The 24,103-nt window shown below is 55.5% G+C and overlaps 2 protein-coding genes across 4 annotated transcripts in view; one reads left to right on the top strand and one right to left on the bottom strand.

Annotated features, from left to right (window-relative positions):
• ABL1 (ABL proto-oncogene 1, non-receptor tyrosine kinase) overlaps positions 1-9,754 on the top strand; it is a 181,369-nt gene extending 171,615 nt beyond the window's left edge. For all 3 annotated transcript variants that reach the window (XM_023216935.1, XM_023216934.1, XM_023216936.1), the window contains exons 8-11: positions 488-640; positions 2,141-2,230; positions 2,573-2,737; positions 6,033-9,754. In XM_023216935.1, the coding sequence (XP_023072703.1) occupies positions 488-640; positions 2,141-2,230; positions 2,573-2,737; positions 6,033-7,747 (2,123 nt within the window). In that variant the 3' untranslated portion in view covers positions 7,748-9,754. The remainder of the gene's footprint in view (positions 1-487; positions 641-2,140; positions 2,231-2,572; positions 2,738-6,032) is intronic.
• A 5,016-nt stretch (positions 9,755-14,770) lies between these two features.
• On the bottom strand, positions 14,771-19,171 carry QRFP (pyroglutamylated RFamide peptide). Its single transcript, XM_023216933.1, has 3 exons — positions 18,939-19,171; positions 18,057-18,343; positions 14,771-15,904 (listed from the first exon to the last, which is right to left on the bottom strand). Exon 3 carries the CDS (start codon positions 15,902-15,904, stop codon positions 15,494-15,496), a length of 411 nt encoding a protein of 136 aa, XP_023072701.1. The 5' UTR covers positions 18,057-18,343; positions 18,939-19,171; the 3' UTR covers positions 14,771-15,493.
• Between the last annotated feature and the right edge of the window lie 4,932 nt (positions 19,172-24,103).

The following is a 24,103-nucleotide window of genomic DNA, read 5'->3' as shown; positions in this document are numbered from 1 at the left end:
CTGTGGGGTAAGTTTACTGAGTCTTGTTCTGTCCTGGTCTCTTTTTTTGTTTTTTTTGAGATGGAGTCTTGCTCTTATCGCCCAGGCTGGAGGAATCTCGGCTCACTGCAACCTCCGCCTCCCGGATTCAAGCGATTCTCCTGCCTCAGCCTCCGAAGTAGCCGGGACGACTGCTGTGCACCACCACACCTGGCTAATTTTGTATTTTTAGTAGAGATGGGGTTTTGCCATGTTGGCCAGGGTGGTCTTGAACTCCTGACCTCAAATGATCCTCCCACCCCAGCCTCCCAAAGTGCTGGGATTACAGGCGTGAGCAACTGCACCCGGCCTTGTCCTGGTCTTCTGATGATAAAGAGCCTGGTAAAATGTCAGCTTGGGCTGCTACTGGGGCCATCCCTTCTGAGGTCTGCTGCAGATGTAACCGATTTTAAATGTAGTGTAGCAAAATGCTACACATCTTGAACAGCCTCTTTCGGTTTTCTTTCAGCATTTGGAGTATTGCTTTGGGAAATTGCTACCTATGGCATGTCCCCTTACCCGGGAATTGACCTGTCCCAGGTGTATGAGCTGCTGGAGAAGGACTACCGCATGGAGCGCCCAGAAGGCTGCCCAGAGAAGGTCTATGAACTCATGCGAGCATGTAAGCCTTCCTCAGCCTGTTCTCACAAGCATATGTGGGCATTCCAGGAAATTCCAACCATGCAGGAGTGTGTACACAAAGTTGAAAGTTTTTCCATGAGCTCTCTCCATTCCAGTTCTTCAGAAGCAGCTAATGTAGACATTTGATACCTATTGATCTTTATTTACAGATAGACAGTATATGCATGACTTGTCTTTTAAAGCAAAAATGGTATTGATAGATACCAAACCTGGGTGTATTCCTAAATACAGATTCCTGGGCCCTACCTTCAAACCTTCTGCTATAGTAGCTAAGCTCACGAGGTGATTTTTTTTTTTTTTTTTTGAGACGGAGTTTCAACGTTCTTGTTGCCCAGGCTGGAGTGCAATGGCACAATCTTGGCTCATTTCAACCTCCACCTCCCTGGTTCAAGTGATTCTCCTGCCTCAGCCTCCCGAGTAGCTGGGATTACAGGCATGCGCCACCACGCCTGGCTCATTTTGTATTTTTAGTAGAGTTGGGGTTTCTCCATGTTGGTCAGGCTGGTCTCCAACTCCCAACCTCAGGTGATCCGCCCGCCTCAGCCTCCCAAAGTGCTGGGATTACAGGCGTGAGCCACTGCACCCGGCTGTGAGGTAATTTTTATCCAGTCGTTTTTTACTAATTCCATATATGTTATCTGTACTGTGCACACACAGGATGTTTTCATATATCTTAGAAGGTATTTATATGGCCATTTCTTACACTGTTTTCCCACATGTCCATGTATTCAGATCTCTCCCTCTCCCCACCTCTTATTTATGTGTAGCTGACCAGCACTCCATTAAATGATTTCACTCATTCATCCGGTCCTCTTTTGATGTGCATTGGTTGTTTTACACATTTGTTTGATTTTTGCCATTATAAATAAAGCAGAAACAAATATTCATGTACACGAATCTCTGGGCACTTTGGCTGGTATTTCTAAAAGTTGAACTGTTGGTTCAAAGAACTGTGTGGATTTTAAATTTTGATAAATTTTACCAAACCGTTAAAAAAGGTTGTGCCATTGTATACTCCAATTAGACGGGTAGAGGAGTGACTGCTCCGGGTCCCCAGTACTAGGCTTTTTTAGTCTGTTTAGTCCTCATGTTAGTCTCATTTTCATGAGAATTTCTTTACTGCAGACTTCGATAATCATGAAGAAAGAATGAGATAGAAGGTGAGCTGTTTGAAACAGCTTAGTAATTTTCTACACCTACTAGAGTGGGGCTGGGAAAAATATATTTGTAAATGCAGCTCTTGCTGTCACTGTCTCTCTGGGGTTTTACAATCCATATTCTTGCCAGCATCTAATGTCTTTTCAAACTCTTAATGTCTATAATAGGACATGATGACATTCGTCATTTTAACTTGTTGCAGCAAAAGATGGTTAGCAGAAATGGAATGCTACTTTCATTCTAGACTTTTCCTTGAAAACTGCTAGCCCTGTATTGCTAGCCAGATCTCATGGATGATCTGACTTGGGTTTCATCTGTCCAGGTTGGCAGTGGAATGCCTCTGACCGGCCCTCCTTTGCTGAAATCCACCAAGCCTTTGAAACAATGTTCCAGGAGTCCAGTATCTCAGACGGTAAAGTACCCGTCCCGGGGTACCTGCAGTGGAGTGAAAGGGTGGCCATGGGGGACTGCAGCCTGGGTCATTCAGTTCACTTCCTGGTGGAAGTTCACAGACCAGCCTGTCCTGAGACCAGAAAGCTGGGCAGAGGTGTGGAGTGTTTTGCTCTCTTGTCTGCTGCAGCCCTGCAGAGTTCTGAGAAATGCTAAGGGCTGTTTCTCCAGCATCCACGTGCCTTGTCTTTAGTTGTGTGCAGATGAGCACTGTTATCTTACAAAGAAAGAGAACCACCATACCAAGCCAACACCAGTACTGATGGCTACTGGATTTTTGTTTCTGTCCCTGTGTGATTCTTAGAAGTGGAAAAGGAGCTGGGGAAGCAAGGCATCCGTGGGGCTGTGAGTACCTTGCTGCAGGCCCCAGAGCTGCCCACCAAGACGAGGACCTCCAGGAGAGCTGCGGAGCACAGAGACGCCACCGACCTGCCTGAGATGCCTCACTCCAAGGGCCAGGGAGAGAGCGGTATGTCCCCCACTCCCCCGAAACCCCGCTGCTCTTCCCCTCCCTGCCAGAGGCTACATTTGGGCCAGCATAGGCCAAAGGGAAGCTGTGAATGGAGTCCACACAGAAGTGCAGCCACAGCCTGTGTCAGTGGTTCGGCTTTGGAAGGAAGAAGGTTCTCCTCTCCCCATCTGCCTCCTGTCCCCTCCCTCTGGGAGTCCCTGAGGAGTATAGGCTCCAGCAGTCAGTTCAGTCCCATAGGCAGAGGTGCTTCCGAAGCCCGCCAAGGAGCTAGCCCATCTCCCACCTGTTACCCGCGGCATATGTGGTTGCTGTCTCAGAGCAGATGCAACAATAGTAATCACTAGGCTGCGTGATGAGCAGCTCAGGGTGAAGGCACTGATGTAACAAGTTCGCTGCAGCCAGGCGGAACCAGGACATGCCTGTGGACAGGGCCCGTGTCCTGGTGGTCTCTGGGAAGAACATGTTTCTGGTGCCATTGTCTAGGCAAGCGAGGAAGTTGGGATCAGCTCAGGAGGGTCTCAGAACACTAGCAATAATAATATTTGCCAACATTGATGTAGTGTGCCTACAGGCAAGGCTCTGTTCTGTGTTCGTGGTTGGCCCCCAGAACCAGCAGTCCAGGTTCTGCTGCAGACCAGCTGAACAAAAGCATTGAGGGGTATATTCATTTGTTTTCATGCTGCTAATAAAGACATGTCCAAGACAGGTAATTTATTAAGGAAAGAGATTTCACCAACTCACAGTTCCACATGGCTAGGGAGGCTTCACAATCAAGGCTGAAGGCGAATGAGGAGCAAAGTCATGTCTTACTTGGTGGCAGGCAAGAGATCTTGTGCAGGGGAAGTCCGCTTTATAAAACCATCAGATCTCGTGAGACTTATTCACTACCACGAGAATGTGGGAGAAAGGGCCCCATGATTCATTTGTCTCCACCTGACCCCGCCCTTGACATGTGGGGGTTATTACCATTCAAGGTGAGATTTGGGTGGGGACTCAGCCAAACCATATTGGAGGTGGGGGCTAGGCCAAGCATCTGGGTTCGTAGAGGATCCTGGGGATGGAAATGGTGGACTCCATTCTAATGGACCACAGACTGGGTACATGTGAAGGGACCGGACAAATCCCCACTTCATGGACATTTATGGTGGGATGTTTACTGATAGCAGAATCTATAAACCTGAGTTTTCTTTATCATGTACTCATATTAGTTAAAAAAAAAAAAAAAAAAACTGAACATACAGCCCATATATATGGTATATAAAGTACATACGTCCACTACCATAGAGTATAGTGTGTAATGTACCAAAACGCACGTTTCAAAGGCTTGCATGCTAAATAAGTCCAAATTAACAATACTTCACCCCCCGCTGGGTCATCTCACTCATCCCCTTGGAGGTTATGGCATATAGACTGTCCAGAAGCTTCCACCCTCCCTCCTCCTGTTGGTTTTCCTGATTTCGGGTGGCTGAGCAGTAGGGGGAGGCCTCTGTGGGAACGCTGTGTGATCAGCAGTCATGTTCATTTATGCCCGTCAGTCTCATCTGAGGGGTATTTTGATGGTGATCTCTTGGTGAGTCAAGGGTGTCAATTAACTGCTCAGTGCTGAAACCGAGTAGTGCATAATTCATTGCAATTTCACTCTCCTGGCCTCCTTCCACTAGATTAAAGTTCTGAGAGGGCTTTGGTGTTCCCTGATTCAGATGTCCCGCGTGCTGCCTTGGGTTCTGATAAATGCACACTGGTACCTCTGTTCTGAGTTACAGGTGCCAACAGAAAACCTCTTCTTGCAAGCTGACTTCTGAGGGAAAATTCTGTTATTCACTAGCAGGAGCTTGGCAACACCAAAAAGTTTTTGTTTTTTTTTTTTTTTTGAGAAGGAGTCTCGCTCTGTTGCCGGGCTGGAGTGCAGTGGCGTGATCCCGGCTCACTGCAACCTCTGCCTCCCAGGTTCAAGCAATTCTCCTGCCTCATCCTTCTGAGTAGGTGGGACTATAGGCGTGTGCCACCATGCCCAGCTAATTTTTGTATTTTTTGGTAGAGATTGGGTTTCACCATGTTGGCCAGGATGGTCTCGATCTCTTGACCTCGTGATCCGGCCGCCTTGGCCTCCCAAAGTGCTGGGATGACAGGTGTGAACCACCGCTCCTGGCTACCAAAAAGATTTCTTATAAGCTATGATTCATATTTAAAGAGTGCCCATTAAAAAACTGTTGGCTGGGTGTGGTGGCTCACACCTGTAATCCCAGCACTTTGGGAGGCCAAGGTGAGCGAATCATGAGGTCAGGCTCCCTTGGCACAATCTGGGGGCTGCCCCCACCCCATGCTCCCAGAGGAGCACCCAAGCATCTGGGCTCAGACAGGCCTGGATCTGATAACCGGCTCTGATGCCCACCATCCATGAGGCCAGGCAAGTAGTCCCTCCTCTCCGTCTGTCCTCAGCTTTCTCACTTGTAACCGTGCTACAGCGCTGTTGTGAGAATGCACAGCAGATGACGTTGTAAAGGTGAAGCACGTGTCACATTCCTCTCAATAAAGCCATCATTGCTGTTAGGATTGTCGTTAGGAAAGGCTTTGGGCCGGGTGCAGTGGCTCATGCCTGTAATCCCGGCACTTTGGGAGGCCAAGGCAGGTTGATCACCTGAGGTCAGGAGTTCGAGACCAGCCTGACCACGATGGTGAAACCTGTCTCTTCTAAAAATACAAAATTAGCCAGGCGTGGTAGCGCATGCCTGTAATCCCAGCTACTTGGGAGGCTGAGGCAGGAGAACCGTTTGAACCTGGGAGGCGGAGGTTGCAGTGAGCTGAGATTGCATCACTTCACTCCAGCCCAGGCAACGAGGGAGACTCCAACTCAAAAGAAAACCTTTGGTCTCTTTCCCTGAAGATGGGAACAAAAAGTTGGATGGCCCTGGCCTTTTCATCCCTACAGTGGTTTCCTTTAAGGCAGCAGTCCCCCCACCCACCCACATCACTCTCTGCTGAGTAAAAACGATGACAAGGCCAAGCAAAGGGTCAAAACCTGTGGCTCTCCTGCCAGCCAGCTAGCCGACAGGCCTACAAGGAGTTCTGGGAATAAGGGGCTGTGTCCCACTGTGGGGAAGGGACAATGGGCCATTATGCACAGGAGATAAGAAGGGTTGACCTTTGACAATTTTTTTGTTTGTTTGTTTTGGCTGGAGTGCAGTGGGGAGATCTCAGCTCACTGCAACCTCTGCCTCCAGGGTTCAAGCGATTCTCCTGCCTCAGCTTCTGGAGTTGTCTGGAGTTGTCAGCTCTTCCCCTTGTATTTCAGAGCCTCTGGACCAGGAGCCTGCCGTGTCTCCATTGCTCCCTCGAAAAGAGCGAGGTCCCCTGGAGGGCAGCCTGAATGAAGATGAACGCCTTCTCCCCAAAGACAAAAAGACCAACTTGTTCAGCGCCTTGATCAAGAAGAAGAAGAAGACAGCCCCAACCCCTCCCAAACGCAGCAGCTCCTTCCGGGAGATGGACGGCCAGCCGGAGCGCAGAGGGGCCGGCGAGGAAGAGGGCCGAGACATCAGCAATGGGGCGCTGGCTCTCACCCCTTTGGACACAGCTGACCCAGCCAAGTCCCCAAAGCCCAGCAATGGGGCTGGGGTCCCCAATGGAGCCCTCCGGGAGTCTGGGGGCTCAGGCTTTCGGTCTCCCCACCTGTGGAAGAAGTCCAGCACGCTGACCAGCAGTCGCCTAGCCAGTGGCGAGGAGGAGGGTGGTGGCAGCTCCAGCAAGCGCTTCCTGCGCTCCTGCTCCGCCTCCTGCGTTCCCCACGGGGCCAAGGACACAGAGTGGAGGTCAGTCACGCTGCCTCGGGACTTGCAGTCTACGGGAAGACAGTTTGACTCGTCCACATTTGGAGGGCACAAAAGTGAGAAGCCGGCTTTGCCTCGGAAGAGGGCAGGGGAGAACAGGTCTGACCAGGTGGCCCGAGGCACAGTAACGCCCCCGCCCAGGCTGGTGAAAAAGAATGAGGAAGCTGCTGATGAGGTCTTCAAAGACATCATGGAGTCCAGCCCAGGCTCCAGCCCGCCCAACCTGACTCCAAAACCCCTCCGGCGGCAGGTCATGATGGCCCCTGCCTCAGGCCTCCCCCAAAAGGAAGAAGCTGGAAAGGGCAGTGCCTTAGGGACCCCTGCTGCAGCTGAGCCAGTGACCCCCACCAGCAAAGCAGGCTCAGGTGCACCAGGAGGCACCAGCAAGGGCCCCGCCGAGGAGTCCAGAATAAGGAGGCACAAGCACTCCTCTGAGTCGCCAGGGAGGGACAAGGGGAAATTGTCCAGGCTCAAACCTGCCCCGCCGCCCCCACCAGCAGCCTCTGCAGGGAAGGCTGGAGGAAAGCCCTCGCAGAGCCCGAGCCAGGAGGCGGCTGGGGAGGCAGGCCTGGGTGCAAAGACAAAAGCCGCCAGTCTGGTTGATGCTGTGAACAGTGATGCTGCCAAGCCCAGCCAGCCAGGAGAGGGACTCAAAAAGCCCGTGCTCCCGGCCACTCCAAAGCCACAGTCCACCAAGCCATCGGGGACCCCCATCAGCCCAGCCCCCGTTCCCTCCACGTTGCCGTCAGCATCCTCAGCCCTGGCAGGGGACCAGCCATCTTCCACTGCCTTTATCCCTCTCATATCAACCCGAGTGTCTCTTCGGAAAACCCGCCAGCCTCCAGAGCGGATCGCCAGTGGCGCCATCACCAAGGGCGTGGTCCTAGACAGCACCGAGGCGCTGTGCCTCGCCATCTCTAGGAACTCAGAGCAGATGGCCAGCCACAGTGCGGTGCTCGAGGCCGGCAAAAACCTCTACACATTCTGCGTGAGCTATGTGGATTCCATCCAGCAAATGAGGAACAAGTTTGCCTTCCGAGAGGCCATCAACAAACTGGAGAATAATCTCCGGGAGCTTCAGATCTGCCCGGCGACAGCAGGCAGTGGTCCGGCAGCCACTCAGGACTTCAGCAAGCTCCTCAGTTCGGTGAAGGAAATCAGTGACATAGTGCAGAGGTAGCAGCAGTCAGGGGTCAGGTGTCAGGCCCGTCGGAGCTGCCTGCAGCACATGCGGGCTCTCCCATACCTGTGACAGTGGCTGACAAGGGACCAGTGAGTCAGCACCTTGGCCCAGGAGCTCTGCGCCAGGCAGAGCTGAGGGCCCTGTGGAGTCCAGCTCTACTACCTACGTTTGCACCGCCTGCCCTCCCGCACCTTCCTCCGCCCCACCCGGGCTCCCTTCTCCATCTCTGTCCTCGAGTTTTATCTGTGGAGTTCCTGCTCCGTGGACTGCAGTCAGCATGCCAGGACCCGCCCCGCTCCCACCCAGTGCTCCAGACTGAGCTCTCCAGGCCAGGTGGGAACGGCTGATGTGGAGTGTCCTCTTCATTTTTTCTCTCTGGAGCCCTTCCTGCCCTGGCTGGGCTTCTCCTTCCACTTCTCCAAGAATGGAAGCCTAAACCGAGGCCTTGTGCATCAGGCCCTCTGCCTGCACTCCCTGACCTTGCCTGTCCTGTGCTGAAGACATGTTTCAAGAACCACATTTCGGGAAGGGCACACACGGGCATGCATCACGGCTGGTCACTCTGCCCTCCGCTGCTGCCCGGGGCGGGGTGCACTCGCCATTTCCTCATGTGCAGGACAGCTCTTGATTTGGGTGGAAAACAGGGTGCTAAAGCCAACCAGCCTTTGAGTCCTGGGCAGGTGGGAGCTGAAAAGGATCGAGGCACGGGGCATGTGCTTTCCATCTGTCCTCTCCACATCCCCAGAGCCCAGCTCTTGCTCTCTTGTGACGTGCACTGTGAATCCTGGCAAGAAAGCTTGAGTCTCAAGGGTGGCAGGTCACTGTCACTGCCAACGTCCCTCCCCCGACAGAATGGAGGCAGGGGACAAGGGAGGCAGTGGCTAGTTGGGTGAACAGCTGGTGCCAAATAGCCCCAGACTGGGCCCAGGCAGGTCTGCAAGGGCCCAGAGTGAACCTTCCTTTCACACATCTGGGTGCCCTGAAAGGCCCTTCCCCTCCCCCACTCCTCTAAGACAAAGTAGATCCTTCCAAGGCCCTTTCCTTTGGAACAAGACAGTCTTCACTTTTCCGGAAGCATTTCAAAGCCCTGCCTCTCTGTAGCCGCCCTGAGAGAGAACAGAGCTGCCACCGGGCACCTGCGCACAGGCGGGAGGAAAGGGCCTGGCCAGTGCTGGTCCTGGCTGTACTCTCTAACTGGGCGAATGTCTTATTTAATTACCGTGAGTGACATATCCTCATGTTCTGTGGGGGTCATCAGGGAGTGTTAGGAAAACCACAAATGGAGCCCCTGACTGAAAGCCTCGAATGTTTCACAGAGCACGCCTGCCATCTTCTCCCCGAGGCTGCCCCAGGCTGGAGCCCAGGTACAGGGGCTGTGACTCTGGGCGGGGACCCGGGGTCTCCTGGACCTTGACAGAACAGCTAACTCCAAGAGCAGTGGGCAGGTGGCCGCCCCCGAGGCTTCACGCTGGGAGAGCCAGGAGGAGCCACCTTCCCGCCCCCCATGCTGCCTCGTGCCAGCAGCCTCGCACAGGCCCTAGCTTTATGCTCATCACCTAAACTTGTACTTTATTTTTCTGGTAGAAATGGTTTTCTCTGGATCGTTTTATGCGGTTCTTACAGCACATCACCTCTTTGCCCCCGACGGCTGTGACGCAGCCTGAGGGAGGCACTAGTCACCGACAGCGGCCTTGAAGACAAAGCAGAGCGCCCACCCAGGTCCCCAGACTGCCTGTTTCCATGAGGTACTGGTCCCTTCTCTCTGTTAACGTGACGTGCCACTATATTTTACACGTATCTGTTGGTATGCATCTTTTATAGACGCTCTTTTGTAAGTGGCGTGTACACAGCGCCCTGCCCTGCTCCCTCGGATGCCTGTGGTGGCTCCTCTGCTTCTCTGGGTCCAGTGCATTTTGTTTCTGTATATGATTCTCTGTGGTTTTTTTTTTAATCCAAATCTGTCCTCTGTAGTATTTTTTAAATAAATCAGTGTTTACATTAGAATCCTTGGCACATTGCTTCGGCCTGTGATCCTGCCTGTTCTGAGCCTGTGATGGGGGGACGGCCGGGATATAGTGGGTTCCGGTTTTCCCGACAGGGCTGGGGTCCGGCATCAGGTCTTAAGAGCAGAACGGTGGCAGGTTGCCCCCAGCTACCCAGAGCCTCGGCGGCCTGGGTGCCCACAGCCATCTTTCAGGCACTTGCCCTGCTATGCTTTGACCCTTCCTCTACCCTTGGCACTTACCTGCCAGCAGCTTGGCCCCACCGGCATCACTGGGAGTGGGCTGTGCCACCATACAAGCCACGTCTGACTGGGTGTCAGGCTGTCGCAGCGACATGGAAGTGGGGAGAGGAGGTCAGGTCCTGTGCTTCTTGCTTACTGAGGGCAAATCCCTCCCCACCTGCACCTGTTCTCTCTCCACCTTTCCGCCCTAACCCCCAGGTGCCCTCACTCACGTTCCTTGAGCCAGGTAAGATTTTAGATCTTTATGTGGATGAGAAGGAGCGGAGGTGTGCCGGCCTTTGGGGCCTGGGAAGGCCATCTCAGACTGAGCCCCACCACCCTTTCCTGGCTTAGTCCCCACCGAGCTGACAGCTTGGAAAAGGGCAGTTGGGAAGTGGGTAGCACTCTCTGATAATGATACTGATCAGGCCGGCAGGTTTGTCAGTGGTGCGAATCCTGCTTAGCAGAGCATATGAAGATCACAGTGCGGTGAGGCTCCCCTTGAGAGACCTGGAGTGAGACATGCTGTGCGGCAGGTGACAGGTGGAACTCCAGCCGGGCCGGGGCTGGTGGCGCCCGCCATAGGGCACTCACAGTGAGTGGCTATGAGCAGTGCCAGGCACCAGATTCTCCCCTTTTCATTTTACAGGGACAAAACCAGGCTGGAGCCCCCAGTTTCCTTGTCGGTTGAACCATAGCTGGCCACCAGATCCACCAAGCCTGGGGCTTCTCAGGGCTGTCCTTTGAATGGCTGCTCCTCCCAGGTCTGAACGAAGACATAGGACAACTCTGGTGACAGCCACAGCTGGTGGCTACTTCCTTGTGTCAGATGCCCAGCGCTAATCACTGAGGCTGTGTGTCCAGAGTCAGCTTCTGCACGTGAGGCCAGTTGGCCACACTGGGGCAGTGTGGAGGAAGACGTCTCTCATCTCCCGAATGGGCATCTTTCATGGGTGTCACCTGAGCTTAAAAAGCTTAGTTTGGTCTAGACATCCTAAGACAGTGGTTTCTGAACCTTTTCTGGGTCACAAAACCTCCTGAGAACCTAATGAAAACTGGATCCCAGCCCCAGAAAAATACACCTATATGCACACACCCGGCAGTTTCCTAGGTCATTTCGAGTCCTGCCTTCGAGGTCCATTGTTATTATTTATGAAACACCAGCCTGAGGTATTAGACATTTTCGTAAAAGTCCAGGCAGGGTGGCTCATGCCTGTAATCCCAACACTTTGGAAGGCTGAGGTGGGTGGATTGCTTGAGGCCGGGAGTTCAAGACCAGCCTGGGCAACATAGACCCCATCTCTACAAAAAATACAAAAACTAGCTGGGTATGGTGGCATGCGCCAGTAGTCAAGAGGCTAAGGTGGGAGGATTGCTTGAGCCCAGGAGGTGGAGGTTGCAGTGAGCTATGATCACGCCACTAGACTCTAGCTGGGGCAACAGAGTAAGTCTCAAAAAAAATTTTTTTTTTCCTTTTTTTTTTTTCTTTGAGACAGAGTTTTGCTCTTGTCTCTCAGACTGGAGTGCAATGGCGAAACCTCCGCACACTGCAACCTCCGCCTCCCAGGTTCAAGCAATTCTCCTGCCTCAGCCTCCCAAGTAGCTGGGACTACAGGTGCCCGCCACCACGCCCAGCTAATTTTTGTATTTTTAGTAGAGATGGAGTTTCACCATGTTTGCCAGGATGATCTTGATCTCTTGACCTCATGATCTGCCCAGCTTGGCCTCCCAAAGTGCTGGGATTATAGGTGTGAGCCAGCACGCCCAGCCCACCACTTTTTTTTTTTTTTTGAGACTGAGTCTTGCTCTGTCACCCAGGCTGGAGTCCAGTGACGCCATCTCGGCTCACTGCAAGCTCCGCCTCCTGGGTTCATACCATTCTCCTGCCTCAGCCTCCCAAGTAGCTGGGACAACAGGCGCCCACCACCACGCCTGGCTACTTTTTTGTATTTTTAGTAGAGACTGGGTTTCACCACGTTAGCCAGAATGGTCTTGATCTCCTGACCTCGTGATCCACCCACCTCGGCCTCTCAAAATGCTAGGATTACAGGCGTGAGCCACCGCGCCCAGTGAAGCCCACCACTTTTTTTTAATGAAGGAGTTTTTGTTACTGTCCTCCTTTGACAGGTAAGGAAGCTGAGAGGCTCAGAGATGTCAAGCAGCTCTGCCAAGGTCACACAGCATGTACCAGCTGGTGCCTACCATGGCAGCCTAATTTGTAGACAGTGCAGACAGCCCCAGCAAGACCAGGAGAGAGCTGTGCCCAGGGCCGGATTCCTCCCTCCACAGTGGAAAAGCAGCAGCCAAATATTATAGCCAGCCCAGCAACTTGGGCGGCAGAGATCATTTACAGGAGGCCTTCCTGGAGTGCCCTGGGGAAGCAAACTCTAAATGTCCTCATACAAGAAGACATTAGGTGAAACCAGACTGACCATAGTGTCCCTGTCAGCACTGCCCTTGTCCCTGGGGGTCACCTAACGTCTTGCTCCCCTGCCCCCACACTCCAGTTGATATCACTGCTGTAATCAGGGAACTCTCTCAGCTCTTTTTCTGGGAGGGCATTTCTGAGGGGCCAAGGAGCTATGGATTGGAGGAGCACCAGCAGCACAGGGCATGACCCCGTTCCCGCCCAGAGTCTGGAAAGTACCGTGTCAGGTTTGGGCTCTTCAGTGAAATGTGTCAAGCAGCGTCTTTGGCACTGGGCAAAGTTAGGATGAGGTGGCTTCCCTCTTGATAACTATAGCAGCTGTCTGTGGCTGGCTGCCCCCAGGAGCCTATTTTGTTTGGAGTTATTTTCTGAAATATTTTTATTAATATTTCAAACATACAGGAAAAGACAAATATTTTCCATTCATCTTGATAGCTAAATACCTTTAGATCTACACACCAAGATGAAGACCGCCTTGTGTCTTGGATAAATGTAATGAGCAGATGCAGGCAGCTCGCAGGTGCTCTGGGCTGAAGGAGTTGGAACTGCTGGGCCAGGTGGAGTGGGCCAGCACCGCTCAGGGGAGCTTCATCTCTCTGCTTCCAAAATAAATGTTTTCTGGAGTATCACCTTCACCCTCCTGGAGAGGGGTAATCTTACCTGGGGTGGAGAGAGCGAGGGCTGAGGGGGCACTGGGGTGGCATGAGAGGCCCAAAGACCTTGACAGACATGGTGGGCATGGCAGCGGGGCACGGGGTTAAAGAGGAAGCCTAGCCAAGCCCAGCGGGAGTTGATTTGACAGCAATGCCCTTAGCAGCTTGATCGGATTTTCAGGGCTATTGAGCTCAAGTGTACAAGCAAACTGGAAAGAATAGCTTTGTTGGATTTTTAAAAAGGATAAACGCATAATGACAGCATATCCACTGCTTTGAAGGCGTCCCCCACCCCCGTGTTCTTTATCTCAGGTTTCTCCATCAAGGTTAATCTAATTCTGCTAAATTAACAACCAGCCAGCGCATCCCCAAATAGCCTGTGGAATGTGCAGGGTGGTCCAGCCTCGGTGTTCTCTAAAGTACTGGCCGTGGGTGACTCCTTGCTCAGGGTGCAGAAGTTGGCAAGTGACGGGTGGCCAGGAGACCTTGCTTCAGGGTATCCCTCTGCCCTCAGCCTGCTGTGTTTCACCCGGTCTCTGGTGAGCACATTCTCGGGCTGCTTTGCGTGAATGAGCCAAGGGAGGGATTGATCTAGCTTACTGCCTCCCCCTCCCTTGAGTCAAGCAGAATGGGGTGCATGAGCACACCTACGGTGAGCGGATCTGTTCACCCTGTGCCAGGGCCGTCCTTAGAGCAAGGACCCCGGGGATGTGTCCGTCCCCATCCGTGTCATGTTAGCCAGCGGTGACAACATCCCTTTGCAGCAGGCATCCTGAACGACTGTCCTCGGACAACGGCAGAGCCCAAGAGAACAATGTGCCCCACACCCCCACCCCCACCAGCCTCAGGAATCATTGTCTTGTCCCCATCACAGCAGCCCTAAGACTCAGGGCACATGCGCCAAGCCTAGGGGTCCTCAGTGTCTGTGTGGGAAGCGGTGGGGAAGCGGTGAGGAGCTCCCGGAGAAGGCGGCAGCTTTCATACCAGGTGATGTTCTGACTCCAGTGTTCTCTCCCATCTCAGCACCCATTCTGCTCCCCAGTCAGGTTGGTTCTTTGTGGCTCAGATCTGTCACCCCTTAATGAAGTGGCTTTCTGGCTGCCAAGGATTGAGAGCTGCTACTGAGGAGTATAAGTCACTAATAGCATGGAAAACACTGTGAAGTACTCCAAGGTGCCAAGCTGGGCCCAGCCCAGTGTGGTTCTAAAAGGCTAATAAAACTCCACCAATTAATTGTGACAGCTCAATGGGAAATTATTCAATTGTGAACAGGGGCAAGCTGCAGCTCGAAAGGAGGAGGGGAGGGGTTGCCATAGTAACATCAATGTAAGTTCTCATCTCAGCAGCGGAAGCCAGCCCGGGAGTGAGCAGCATCCGACGGCTGCCTCTGACACGGGATGGGATGCAGAAGACACCAAAGGCGCGTTTGAAATGGATGCTCTGCCTGGCCTCAGGCCTGCAGCCACTCCCGGCTGAGCGTGGGCTCTCCCCGGCGCAGAGAAATTGTTTTCCGAATGCTCCTTGCTCTTAGGAAACCTGGGAAGGAGCAGCTGAGTGGAAGGGAAAAGCACATGTATTGTGTTCCTCTGCACCTTTGACCAACTGCCAGTTACGGGAATCTAGGGGAGGGGTGTTTGGGTCCAGGCAACAGGAGCTCCATCTCCCCAAAGGCAAGGCACCCAGAACCTGGACTGTGGGGGCGGCCAGCATTCCAGTATGGTTTTGCAGTTGTCACAACTTTTATTTGAAAAGATACATACGACATATTCTGAATTTGAACAAGTGAAATGCAACCTTGCTATAGCAAAAACGTATTCCTTCCCAATGCATCTCCCAGGAGACTTCTGGCCGGGCTAACACTGGGCTACGGAGAAGGGCCGCCGTCAGAGGGGAAGGCACACCACAGCAGGGGCTCTTGCCAGGGGGATCTGGTGCTAAAGGGATGGAGAAGGGGATTGGGTTCTTTTTTCCCGTTTTTAACTTTCAGAACCATCCTCTGTACCCAGTGGAATGTACTCATTTGCACTCTGATGTCAGCTGCAGTTGTCCCTGTAGACTGTCACAACTTTGATTACCCAACTGTAAGCCCTCAGCCCGCTGCCTGGCTCTGCTATTCACATTCATGGCCCAGCCACAGCCTCAGCTCCGTGCCCCTGGGGCCAGGGGGCTGCTCCGAGTCAGAGTCCCAGGGGAAGAGAGAGGCTGGGACGACCGAGGAGCCAAGACAGCCTCCTTTTTGACACTGCCTACTTTTTCGCTTCAGCAAAGTTGGAAATCAAAAGTAAGCACACACCTGACCTGTCCTACCATGGATCATTCATCGTAACCGTGCCTGCACCATCTGGGTGTCGTGGTCTTTGAGACTGGGGGAGAAGGCAGGATCTGAAGACAACGGGGGTGAGTCCAAGAAGCAAACCCTTCCAAGGCATCCTGGCCCTTCACCGCCGACCGAAGCGGAAGCTGAAGCCGCCTTTCTTCCTGCTGTAGCCGTTGAGCTCCTCAGCCAGGTTCCCTAACGGGCCGCTGGCCTTCACCCCTCTGGCAGGGAGGAGGTCATTGGCCTCGCTGCCTTCATCCTGCCTCCCGACGCGGAACCTGCAGCCAGCATGCTCTCTGCCCGATGTCTGCAGCCCCCTGGCCGTGACAAGCAGGGCCTGTGGCTGTGAAGCTCTCGGCCACCGAGAGGAGCCCCACACAGAGTGGGGTCGGGGCCCCTCGGCCAGGTCGGCCCAGCTTTCTCTGGCTCCAGTGCCACCCATGGCGTCTGTGGGCTCTCTTCTGTCCAGTAGAGGAAAGCAGGTGCCCAGCGGCAAGAGGAGGAGGCAGACCAGGGGGTAGGACCTTACCATCTGACCCAGAGGAAAGAGGCAGAGTTACAAGCTGCAACATGTGGCCAAGCGCAACTCACCAAAGTGTTTCCCCGGGACAGGCCGCCAGCATAGGTGTGAGCAGGGCTCAGCTGAGGCCGGCTTCCAAGCAGTACTGGGACTAGGCCACTGTTTTATTAGCAGGATCTGGAGGTGACTGTACCAATTAGGCCGGTTCTTTTCCTGCAGTCCCCATGATCTGCCTGCCTGGGCAGCTGAGCACTGTAAATCCACCACTGCTGGATGGCAGAGCAGTGCCCAGGCGGCCCCGGGAGAGTCAGCAAATGTATGCTCATTTTTCTCTTATAAAATAGCCATATCATTGCAGAACTGTGGGGTGGAAAGTTAAAAGCATCAATCTCCCTTAGTTTTCAACTTAATACTAAATGGGTCTAGCTATGCCGTTTAGCTGGGACAGCCTGCTAATGTCTCTCTCACGTGGGAACCAGTTGCTCCTGGAAGCCAGAAACAGATTTGATGGTCCTGGCCTAATTCGGACACGCACCTGGGAAGGAGCGTGCAGACGCCGCTGGGGCCTGGGCACCACAGGTCTGCCAGGCTCCAAGCTAAGAGCTCTCACGTGATTGTACTTCATCTTCTTAGTCATCCTGCTTGGTAGGTCCTGCCAGTCCCACTTTTTCAGGCAACACAACTCAGAAAAACTGAGATTGTGCCCAGGCCACACAGCTAGAAAGTGGAGGCTCTGAATTCACAATTGTAACGGCCGACGGTTCTTCAAGAAGCATACGTATCTGCTAGGTCCTCCCAACCCTCCTATTTCGCAGGGGTGGCGTCAGGCTCAAACAGCTGAGGTGACTTGCCCCAGATCTCATGGCCTTATCAGTGCCAGAGCTGGAGTTCAGTCCCAGATCTAACTGGGCTTGACTCCGGAAGGCGTGCCCTAAGTCCTTACTCTACTCCACATGGCACTCGGGGTATCTGAAACCCATCCTCCTGGAATGAACCGGCGTTGGAAGCACTTGCTCCCTTGTCCGGCAGAGGAAGCCTTTTTCACAATGACGGCGGGGGAGCTGGAGCTGGCTTGTCCTCTGCTGAGTCAAACTGAGGCTAGAATAGAGAGCACCGGCCCTGGAGAAGACAGTACAGGAGTCCCCAGAGCCCTTTCCAGAAATGGCTCCCTTGAACACATTTCAAAGAAGTGAGCTCAGCCAGGAAGCTTTCTAAAAAATAAAGGCGGCCGGGCGCGGTGGCTCAAGCCTGTAATCCCAGCACTTTGGGAGGCCGAGATGGGTGGATCACGAGGTCAGGAGATTGAGACCATCCTGGCTAACACGGTGAAACCCCGTCTCTACTAAAAAATACAAAAAAAAAAAAAAACTAGCCGGGCAAGGTGGCGGGCGCCTGTAGTCCCAGCTACTCAGGAGGCCTCATGAGGCAGGAGAATGGCATAAACCCGGGAGGCAGAGCTTGCAGTGAGCTGAGATCCGGCCACTGCACTCCAGCGCGGGCGACAGAGCGAGACTCCGTCTCAAAAAAATAATAATAATAAACGCAACCCCAGTTTCTACCCGGATCCAGTTCTTCTAAGCTTCTCTCGTCCCCCAGGGATGGAGCGACCTCCCTCACATACCACCAGGAAAACCTTCCCATCAGGGCACGGAGTGGGGCTTCCACGAGGTGGTTTTCTGCAGGGACCCAGCCCCATTCCCTCCGCACAGGAAGCACTTTGCCGACTGTGATGTGGACTGGGGACCGTTCCATCCTGTGGATAAATCCACCTGGGAGTAGCCGCTGGGTGTCTAGAAAGGAGACATCCTGACACAGAGCAGGCCCTGGACCCCTTCACCCCTTGTAGGGGTTCACGCACCCCTTTGAGAATCTGGTAGAAACGGGGGGTGTTCATCACTGGAAAGGGGGCCCCAGCGCGAGTCAGGGCTTCAGGCCCCGCAGCCGGGAAGCAGCAGGGAGAGCTCAAGGGTGAGGCTGGGTCCCAGCCCTGGCAAGGCAGTCATGACCAATCTGTGCTGCTCCGGGCATTGGCAGGTGAGGCACTGGTGTTCCCTCTCCAGGTCCTCCCTCCCTGTGCTTCTGTGTGCCCTCTGCCCGTGCCTGGCTCCTGCCCGGGCAGGGCCTGAGCTGGAGTTCCCGCTGGGGACAGGGCAGCTGTGCTCACCGTGTGGCTGGGACTGCTCCCAGGAGGGCTGGCTGGTGGATTCTTGGGTTCCGGGGCTGGGCTGGGCAGAGCTGCTCTGGGTCCTCGTCCAGGAGGCACGGGCCCTAGGCTCTGCCTGCTTTATACGGCCTGCAGCGTGCTTGCCGCTGTGCCGACAGCCTGCTGCGCATTCCTGACCCTGGGATTCCATTGGGGACGCTGGTGGTGAAGGGGGCAGTGCTGGCTGCATTGATTAAAAAAAAAACCCAACACAGGATGTGGTCTGATGAGAGGGCAGGCGGGCTGCCCTTTGGAGGAGAACGGACAGCATCATTAACTGCACATTGCGGACACAGACCCTCGAGTCCCTTGGTGGGGGTTCCGAGGCCACCCTTCATCACCCTAAGGGTCCTGCCTTTGTTGGGTCGGCCCCTCACTCTCCGGAGAGGACATGGGGTGGGTGGACACCTACCCCCGACACACCTGCCCAGCTAGCAGGATGGCTCCCACGGGCAGGAAAGTCACAGAAACCCATGAGGCCCGTGTTTCAGAGGCACAGGACTGTACGGCTAAGCCAGGTGCACCTCCCCGGCAGGTAGAGCCCTCGGCAGCATGTTCTCCAGGAACCAACCAAGGGGGCACCACAGATGCCCCGGACGGCAGTGGAGCATTTGCCTGTGGCCCCCAGCCCCTCCTGCCCCGTGCCCTGGGCGGCCCCCCACTGTCGCAGAGGGTCACCTCTGGGAGGCCAGCGGGAGGACCCAGCCTCTGCTCCTTGCCCGGCAGAGATTCTCCCTCCACTGAAAGCAGGCAGGTGCGTGATGAGGCGGCCCCACCCCACCACTGTCGGAAACAGCACAGAGGACCTCCCCCAGTCCAGGGGCCCTCACCCAGCTGACCTACCCCTGCAGCTGGGGTGCTCGGGGGTCAGAAGTCGTGGGAATAGAGAGCCTGTGGACACTTCCCCAGCGACCTGAGGAAGGCGTTGGAATCTCGATCCCCCTTCAGGGCTGAGCGCCCAGGTTCAAGCGGAGGGTCTGTGGATTGAAGCTGGTGACTGAGCTGTGCTGGCCAGAACCGGCTTCCATCCCCCAGGCCGGGGCTGCCTCTGATGGCTGAGGTGCCCCTGTCGTGTGTGTGTGTGTGTGTGTGTGTGTGTGTGCGCGCGCGCGTGCGCGCGCTTGTGAGATGGCAGGTGTGGTGTCCTTCTGTCTCCCTGGTTAGTGCTGGTTGATTCTGACAGCGAGTGCCAGTTATCCATGGGGTGCCTCTCAGGGTGGGTCCCTACCATGCTGTGAGCCTGAACCGAATGCCTGCCCTCTGGGTGCCTCAGTGCCCTGTGGTGTAAAATGAGGTTCGGGTTCCCAAGCTGTGCTTTGCAGAATTCCTTAGGAATGGCCATGGAAGTTGGGGAGGGTAATGTGGGGTCCAACCCCGCAGGCATCCCTCTGTCCCACAGGCACCCCTCTCCCCTACAGGCCACCCTCTCCCCTACAGGCCACCCCTCTACCCTGCAGACACCCCTCTGCCCCTCAGGCACCCCCGTACCCCACACGCACCACTCTACCTCGCACGCGCCCCTCTGCCCCTCAGGCCAAGCCCCACTTTCCTGTGTGTGACATGTTGGGCTCCCAGAAAAGGTTCTGCTTTGAAACCACCAGGGCCCAGAGTCCTCTTTCAGGACTGAGGTCTGTGGCTCTGAGTGGGGGCCACAGAACGTCCTGCATGTGAGGGGCGGGTCTGGGGTGGGAGCAATGCTGGGGGTGAGGATCAGGGTCCCCACATGGCCCACATGTTCCCCAGCCTTAGGTCCCCGCTTGCCCCCAGCAGACCGGGGTGCCTGGAGCCCGTCAGGTGTTGGATTTGGCACCAAACCTGCCAACTCCAGGGCCTTGCCTGGTCCCCTCCACCCCTGGAACTCCCGGACGGAAAAATCGCTTTCAGATGCCCTTCCTGGGCCCCTGGAAGCATCTGGGTTCCCCCACCACTTGAGCAACTGGGGGATGACAACTGTGCCACTGTTTCTGCCACCACCAGCCCAGGTGGGCAGGGTTGGGGCTGCCTGGGAGCACAGGGTGGCCGGGGCGAGAGCAGTCCAAGAGTGGCAGTGCCAGTCGGGGCGGCTTCCAGTGCTGGAGGCTTTTCATGCTGTCGGGTAATGCAGGGAGGCGAGGTGCCAGGGTGGTGGGGCTGGTGGTGCAGGAAGCCGCTGGGGGTGGAGTCAGTGGGCCACCCCCGAAGCCTGTGGGGTTCCCTGGGAAGCTGTCCAGACACAGATCCAGGCCAGGTCCCCGCACGGCCAAGCTGACCAGCAGCGCCTGCCCAGGATTCTCAAAGTGAGGAGGCTGGAACTGGGGTGACAGTGCCTGGTTGTGCTAAGCCCAGGCCCTGGCTCAGCTCACAGACCCCTCCCTTCCAGCCCCCTTTAACCACGTGTCACTCCCGAACTGGGTTCCACACCAGACTCGGCCACAGCCAACCTCCACCTCACTGAGCTTCCAATTGCCCGCCTGGCTGGGGATGCCCGCAGTGCCTGTGTGGTGGGGTGGGGTTGTCGGGGTGGCATGGTGCCCTCTCAGGCGGTGTTCACTGCTGCTGGGGAGGGCACAGGGTGGTGGCCCCCAACTAAGCCCGGGTCCTTGGGGCTGTTGGCAACTGCCGCTCTATTTCTGCCGGCTGAACCCCTCCTGCCCTGGGGAGCCGCTTCCCACGCTGCTGGGCACCATTTCTTGCGTAAATGCATGGATCCTTGTCTGAGGACCTCTGTGACGTGAGTCCTTGAACCTTTCCAGGAGCTGCCTCAGGCTGGTCTGGTGGTTGCAGGAAAGGAGTTGAGTTGGGCACACCTGCACCTGGGGTGCGTGTGGCCTGTGGGAGGCAGGTGGCCATGATCAGTGACTTCTGCAGCCTGGCTCAGGAGTCCCATCCCCAGAGTCTCCACCTCTGCCCCTCCCACTTCTGCCCCTCCCACTTCTGCCCCCTCACCTCTGCCCCTCCCTCCTCTGCCCCCCACCTCTGCCCCCTCAAGCTGTCAGAGCAGCGGGCACTATGCTGGCTGAGTGAGAGTCCGTGGTGGAGGGAAGAGAGGGATTCGTGTTCTGTGAACCCCAACTTGGAAACCTCTGGCTGCACAGGGGGCTGTGAGACTCCCCGGCTGCCTGCCCCCGACAGGTGCCGGGCGGAGGCCAAGCACAGGGCATCACCACTGCTGCTCTTTCTACTGGCCCCGTGCAGTACCTCCAACACAGGCACTCAATAAATATTGGATTTTATTAAATAAACTCCGGGGATTGTTTTATCTGTAAGCCTCAAATTGGTTTTATGAATAAATAGCCACTGGGGACTGTTCGTTCTTAATAAAGTGTCTCAGTTCCTTGGAACTCTAGCCCCAGCCACAGGAGGGACCCACGGGATAGTTTATCAGCCTGGGGACCCGGGAGGGATGCACCGATGGACCAGGCCCCGGGCTCATCCTCCAGAGCCCAGGCCCAGAAGGACCAACCCCACTGGGCACAGCTTGTGCAGGAGGCAGGTCCTGCGTCCGCCTGACCAGCCCAGGCCGTCTTTGCAAAGCCCAGAACTGGCCCAGTCAGAGGGTCTTGAGCAGCCCCAGTGGGTCCAAAGCTATCTGGGAAATGCCTTTTGGCTGCTCTAATAAAAATGGTGGCTGGGTGCAGTGGCTCATGCCTGCAATCCCAGCAATTTGGGAGGCCGAGGCGAGAGGGTGGCTTGAACCCAGGGGTTCAAAACCAGCCTGGGCAACATAGCAAGAGCCCATCTCTACAAAAAGTAGAAAAAAAATTGCTGGGTGTGGTATTGCGCACCTGTAGTCTCAGCTACTCAGGAGGCTGAGGTGGGAGGACCGCTTGAGCCCAGGAGTTTGCCGTGATTGTGCCACTGCTCTCCAGCCTGGGTGACAGAACAAGATCGTCTCTAAAAATAATGATGGGGGGTAGTTCAGGGGAGACAGAGCAAGAGACAGTCCTGGAACACATGGGTCTCTGATCCACTCAAGCTCTGACATGAGGCATGGAGTTGGGCTGGAGGCAGAGACTGGAGCCGGGTCACCACGAGACTTTATTAAAGACAGAACGCACAGACACCAAGCACCCACAGCCTCTCCTAGCGACGCTCCCGTACCAGGCTTCTTCCACCGGTCACTGTGCTGGCCCTCTGAGCTCCCTCTGCAGCCCTGTCCAGCGCTGTGTGGCCCGAGGCACACACCTGTCAGCGCACAGGGGGCCAACGTGGCCAGCCTTGGGCCAGAGCTCCCCCACATTCCCCACAAATTGCACCGAGGCCTGACCTCAGCCCTCTGGGTTTGCCAAGTCCTGCCGGCTGCTTGGGCCACACAGTTTGGGGACACCCTTTTCTCTGAAAGCAGATGAAGAAATGGAGGCCCTGGGGAAGCCTGGTCTGCTGAGGTCAACGCTTAGTGTCCTGTCTCCTTGTTCCGGGTTCTGTGTGTCCTCTGCTGGGTCCTCCTGCTGGTGCATTGCTCCTGAAGTCACAGGACAGGGGTCTGCCGCTGGCCACGGGCCTTCTTCATGTCCCCTGTCCCCCCATCTCACACAAACGGTACCTCCCCTCTTCCTTCCTCTTCCTGGAGTCAGCGTCCTCATGGTTTGAGATGGTTCAACAATCCTCCAAATCTCTGCCTGGTCAGACACGCCCCTGGGTGACAGGGCCTCCGGAGACCCTGGTCCCAGCTTCCAGGGCTCTGGCCCCAGCCAAGCCAGCCAGAGGCCTGTGTGGATGAGGATAGGTGGCAGGAAGGGTAAGGGGGACCAGGAAGAGGGGGGCGCTGGTGATACAGCTTTTCTCCCACAGACAAACATTATAAAACCGATTTACATGCAGCTGCAGGGGAAAGCCGTATGAGAACGTCTCATAGCTCCGTTCCTATCTCCGGCTGAATGTGCTGAGGCCACCAGCATGGAAACCAAGAGTCCTTCCATCCTCTGGACCCTGGTGCTCAAGGCAGTCAGCTGGGTGGCCTTTGGTGTAACTCTCTGAGATGTGTGCGAAGTTTAGGGGAATGGAGGAAGGCCATTTGCTGATCCACAGAACTTGCCTGTGCACGTGGAGAGGCAACGGCGCAGGTGCACCGCCTCCAGGTCCCAGTGTGGTGATGCAGAGAACCCTCCCACTCAGCTTACTCCCCTCAAGTGAAGAAGCAGGAGGAGGCTCAGTCAGGCGGCATTATGGGATGGAGGGCCGCAAGCACCCACCCTCAAATTGGGCCTCGAGGGACAGGGTTTGGGGCCCATGGGTCCCAGGCGACCCTGTGCACACACCAGCCCTTGGCCTGATCAGTCAGCCCACAGGTCTCCAGCTGTCCCTCGCCCAGGACTCGCCTAGCATCCCCATCCTCCAGTCTCAGATGACAGCCATTTGCACTGGTATCAGACTGTAGGCTCTGCGGGGCTGGGGTGAGAGGCTATGGCCCAGAGCAGGTGCGCAGGGACCGTTTTTCCCCAGTGCCAGTCTTTGAACGTGCCCCTGGGGGGTGGGCAGTGCACTGGCTTGGGCCCTCCCCACCATGTCAAGCTCTGTGCCCATTCAGCTGGTGCTTGGTGGGGCTGTGTGCCCGCTCCTGGTCTGGGACAGGGGCTGGTGCTCTAGGGCAGTAACAGGGCTCTAGAAAGGACAGGCATCTCCAGTGCAGCCGGCTGCTGAGGACGGATGCTGCCTGGACCTGGACCACAGGCTCCCAAAGGCCCCCTCCACTTGCCCCTGGCCCCTTGCCAGGCTCCAGCCATGGTGCATCTGTTCCGTAGCCAAGCCCTGGCACGAGGGTGCCGGTGCCTCCTGCTGTACCCACACATCTGCGAGTCCATTAACTTCACACTCACCAGGAGTTTGTTTGATGACACATCAGAAAGCGCTTGGCACTTTCTAAGCAGCCGCCGGCATGGGGAGGCTGGTAGCTCCCGCCTGGGGCCTGTCGGTGGGGGCTCCTGGGATGAGAACTTGAGTTCCACCTGGCCTCTGCAATGTGGCAGGGTGCCCTGGGAACCCAGGTGGTCTGGGTGGGCTCCCTTGGCTTCTAGAGGGTGGGAAGAGGA

This window comes from Piliocolobus tephrosceles, chromosome 14 (assembly GCF_002776525.5).
Source record: "Piliocolobus tephrosceles isolate RC106 chromosome 14, ASM277652v3, whole genome shotgun sequence".
In the NCBI taxonomy this organism is placed as follows: domain Eukaryota; kingdom Metazoa; phylum Chordata; class Mammalia; order Primates; family Cercopithecidae; genus Piliocolobus; species Piliocolobus tephrosceles.
The sequence above is the reverse complement of the archived record's forward strand: the minus strand, read 5'-3'. Positions and strand labels throughout refer to the sequence as shown.

Excerpts from the sequence above, each read along its gene's own strand:
- QRFP (XM_023216933.1), bottom strand. The coding sequence starts at position 15,904 with ATGGTAAGGTCCTACCCCCTGGTCTGCCTCCTCCTCTTGCCGCTGGGC.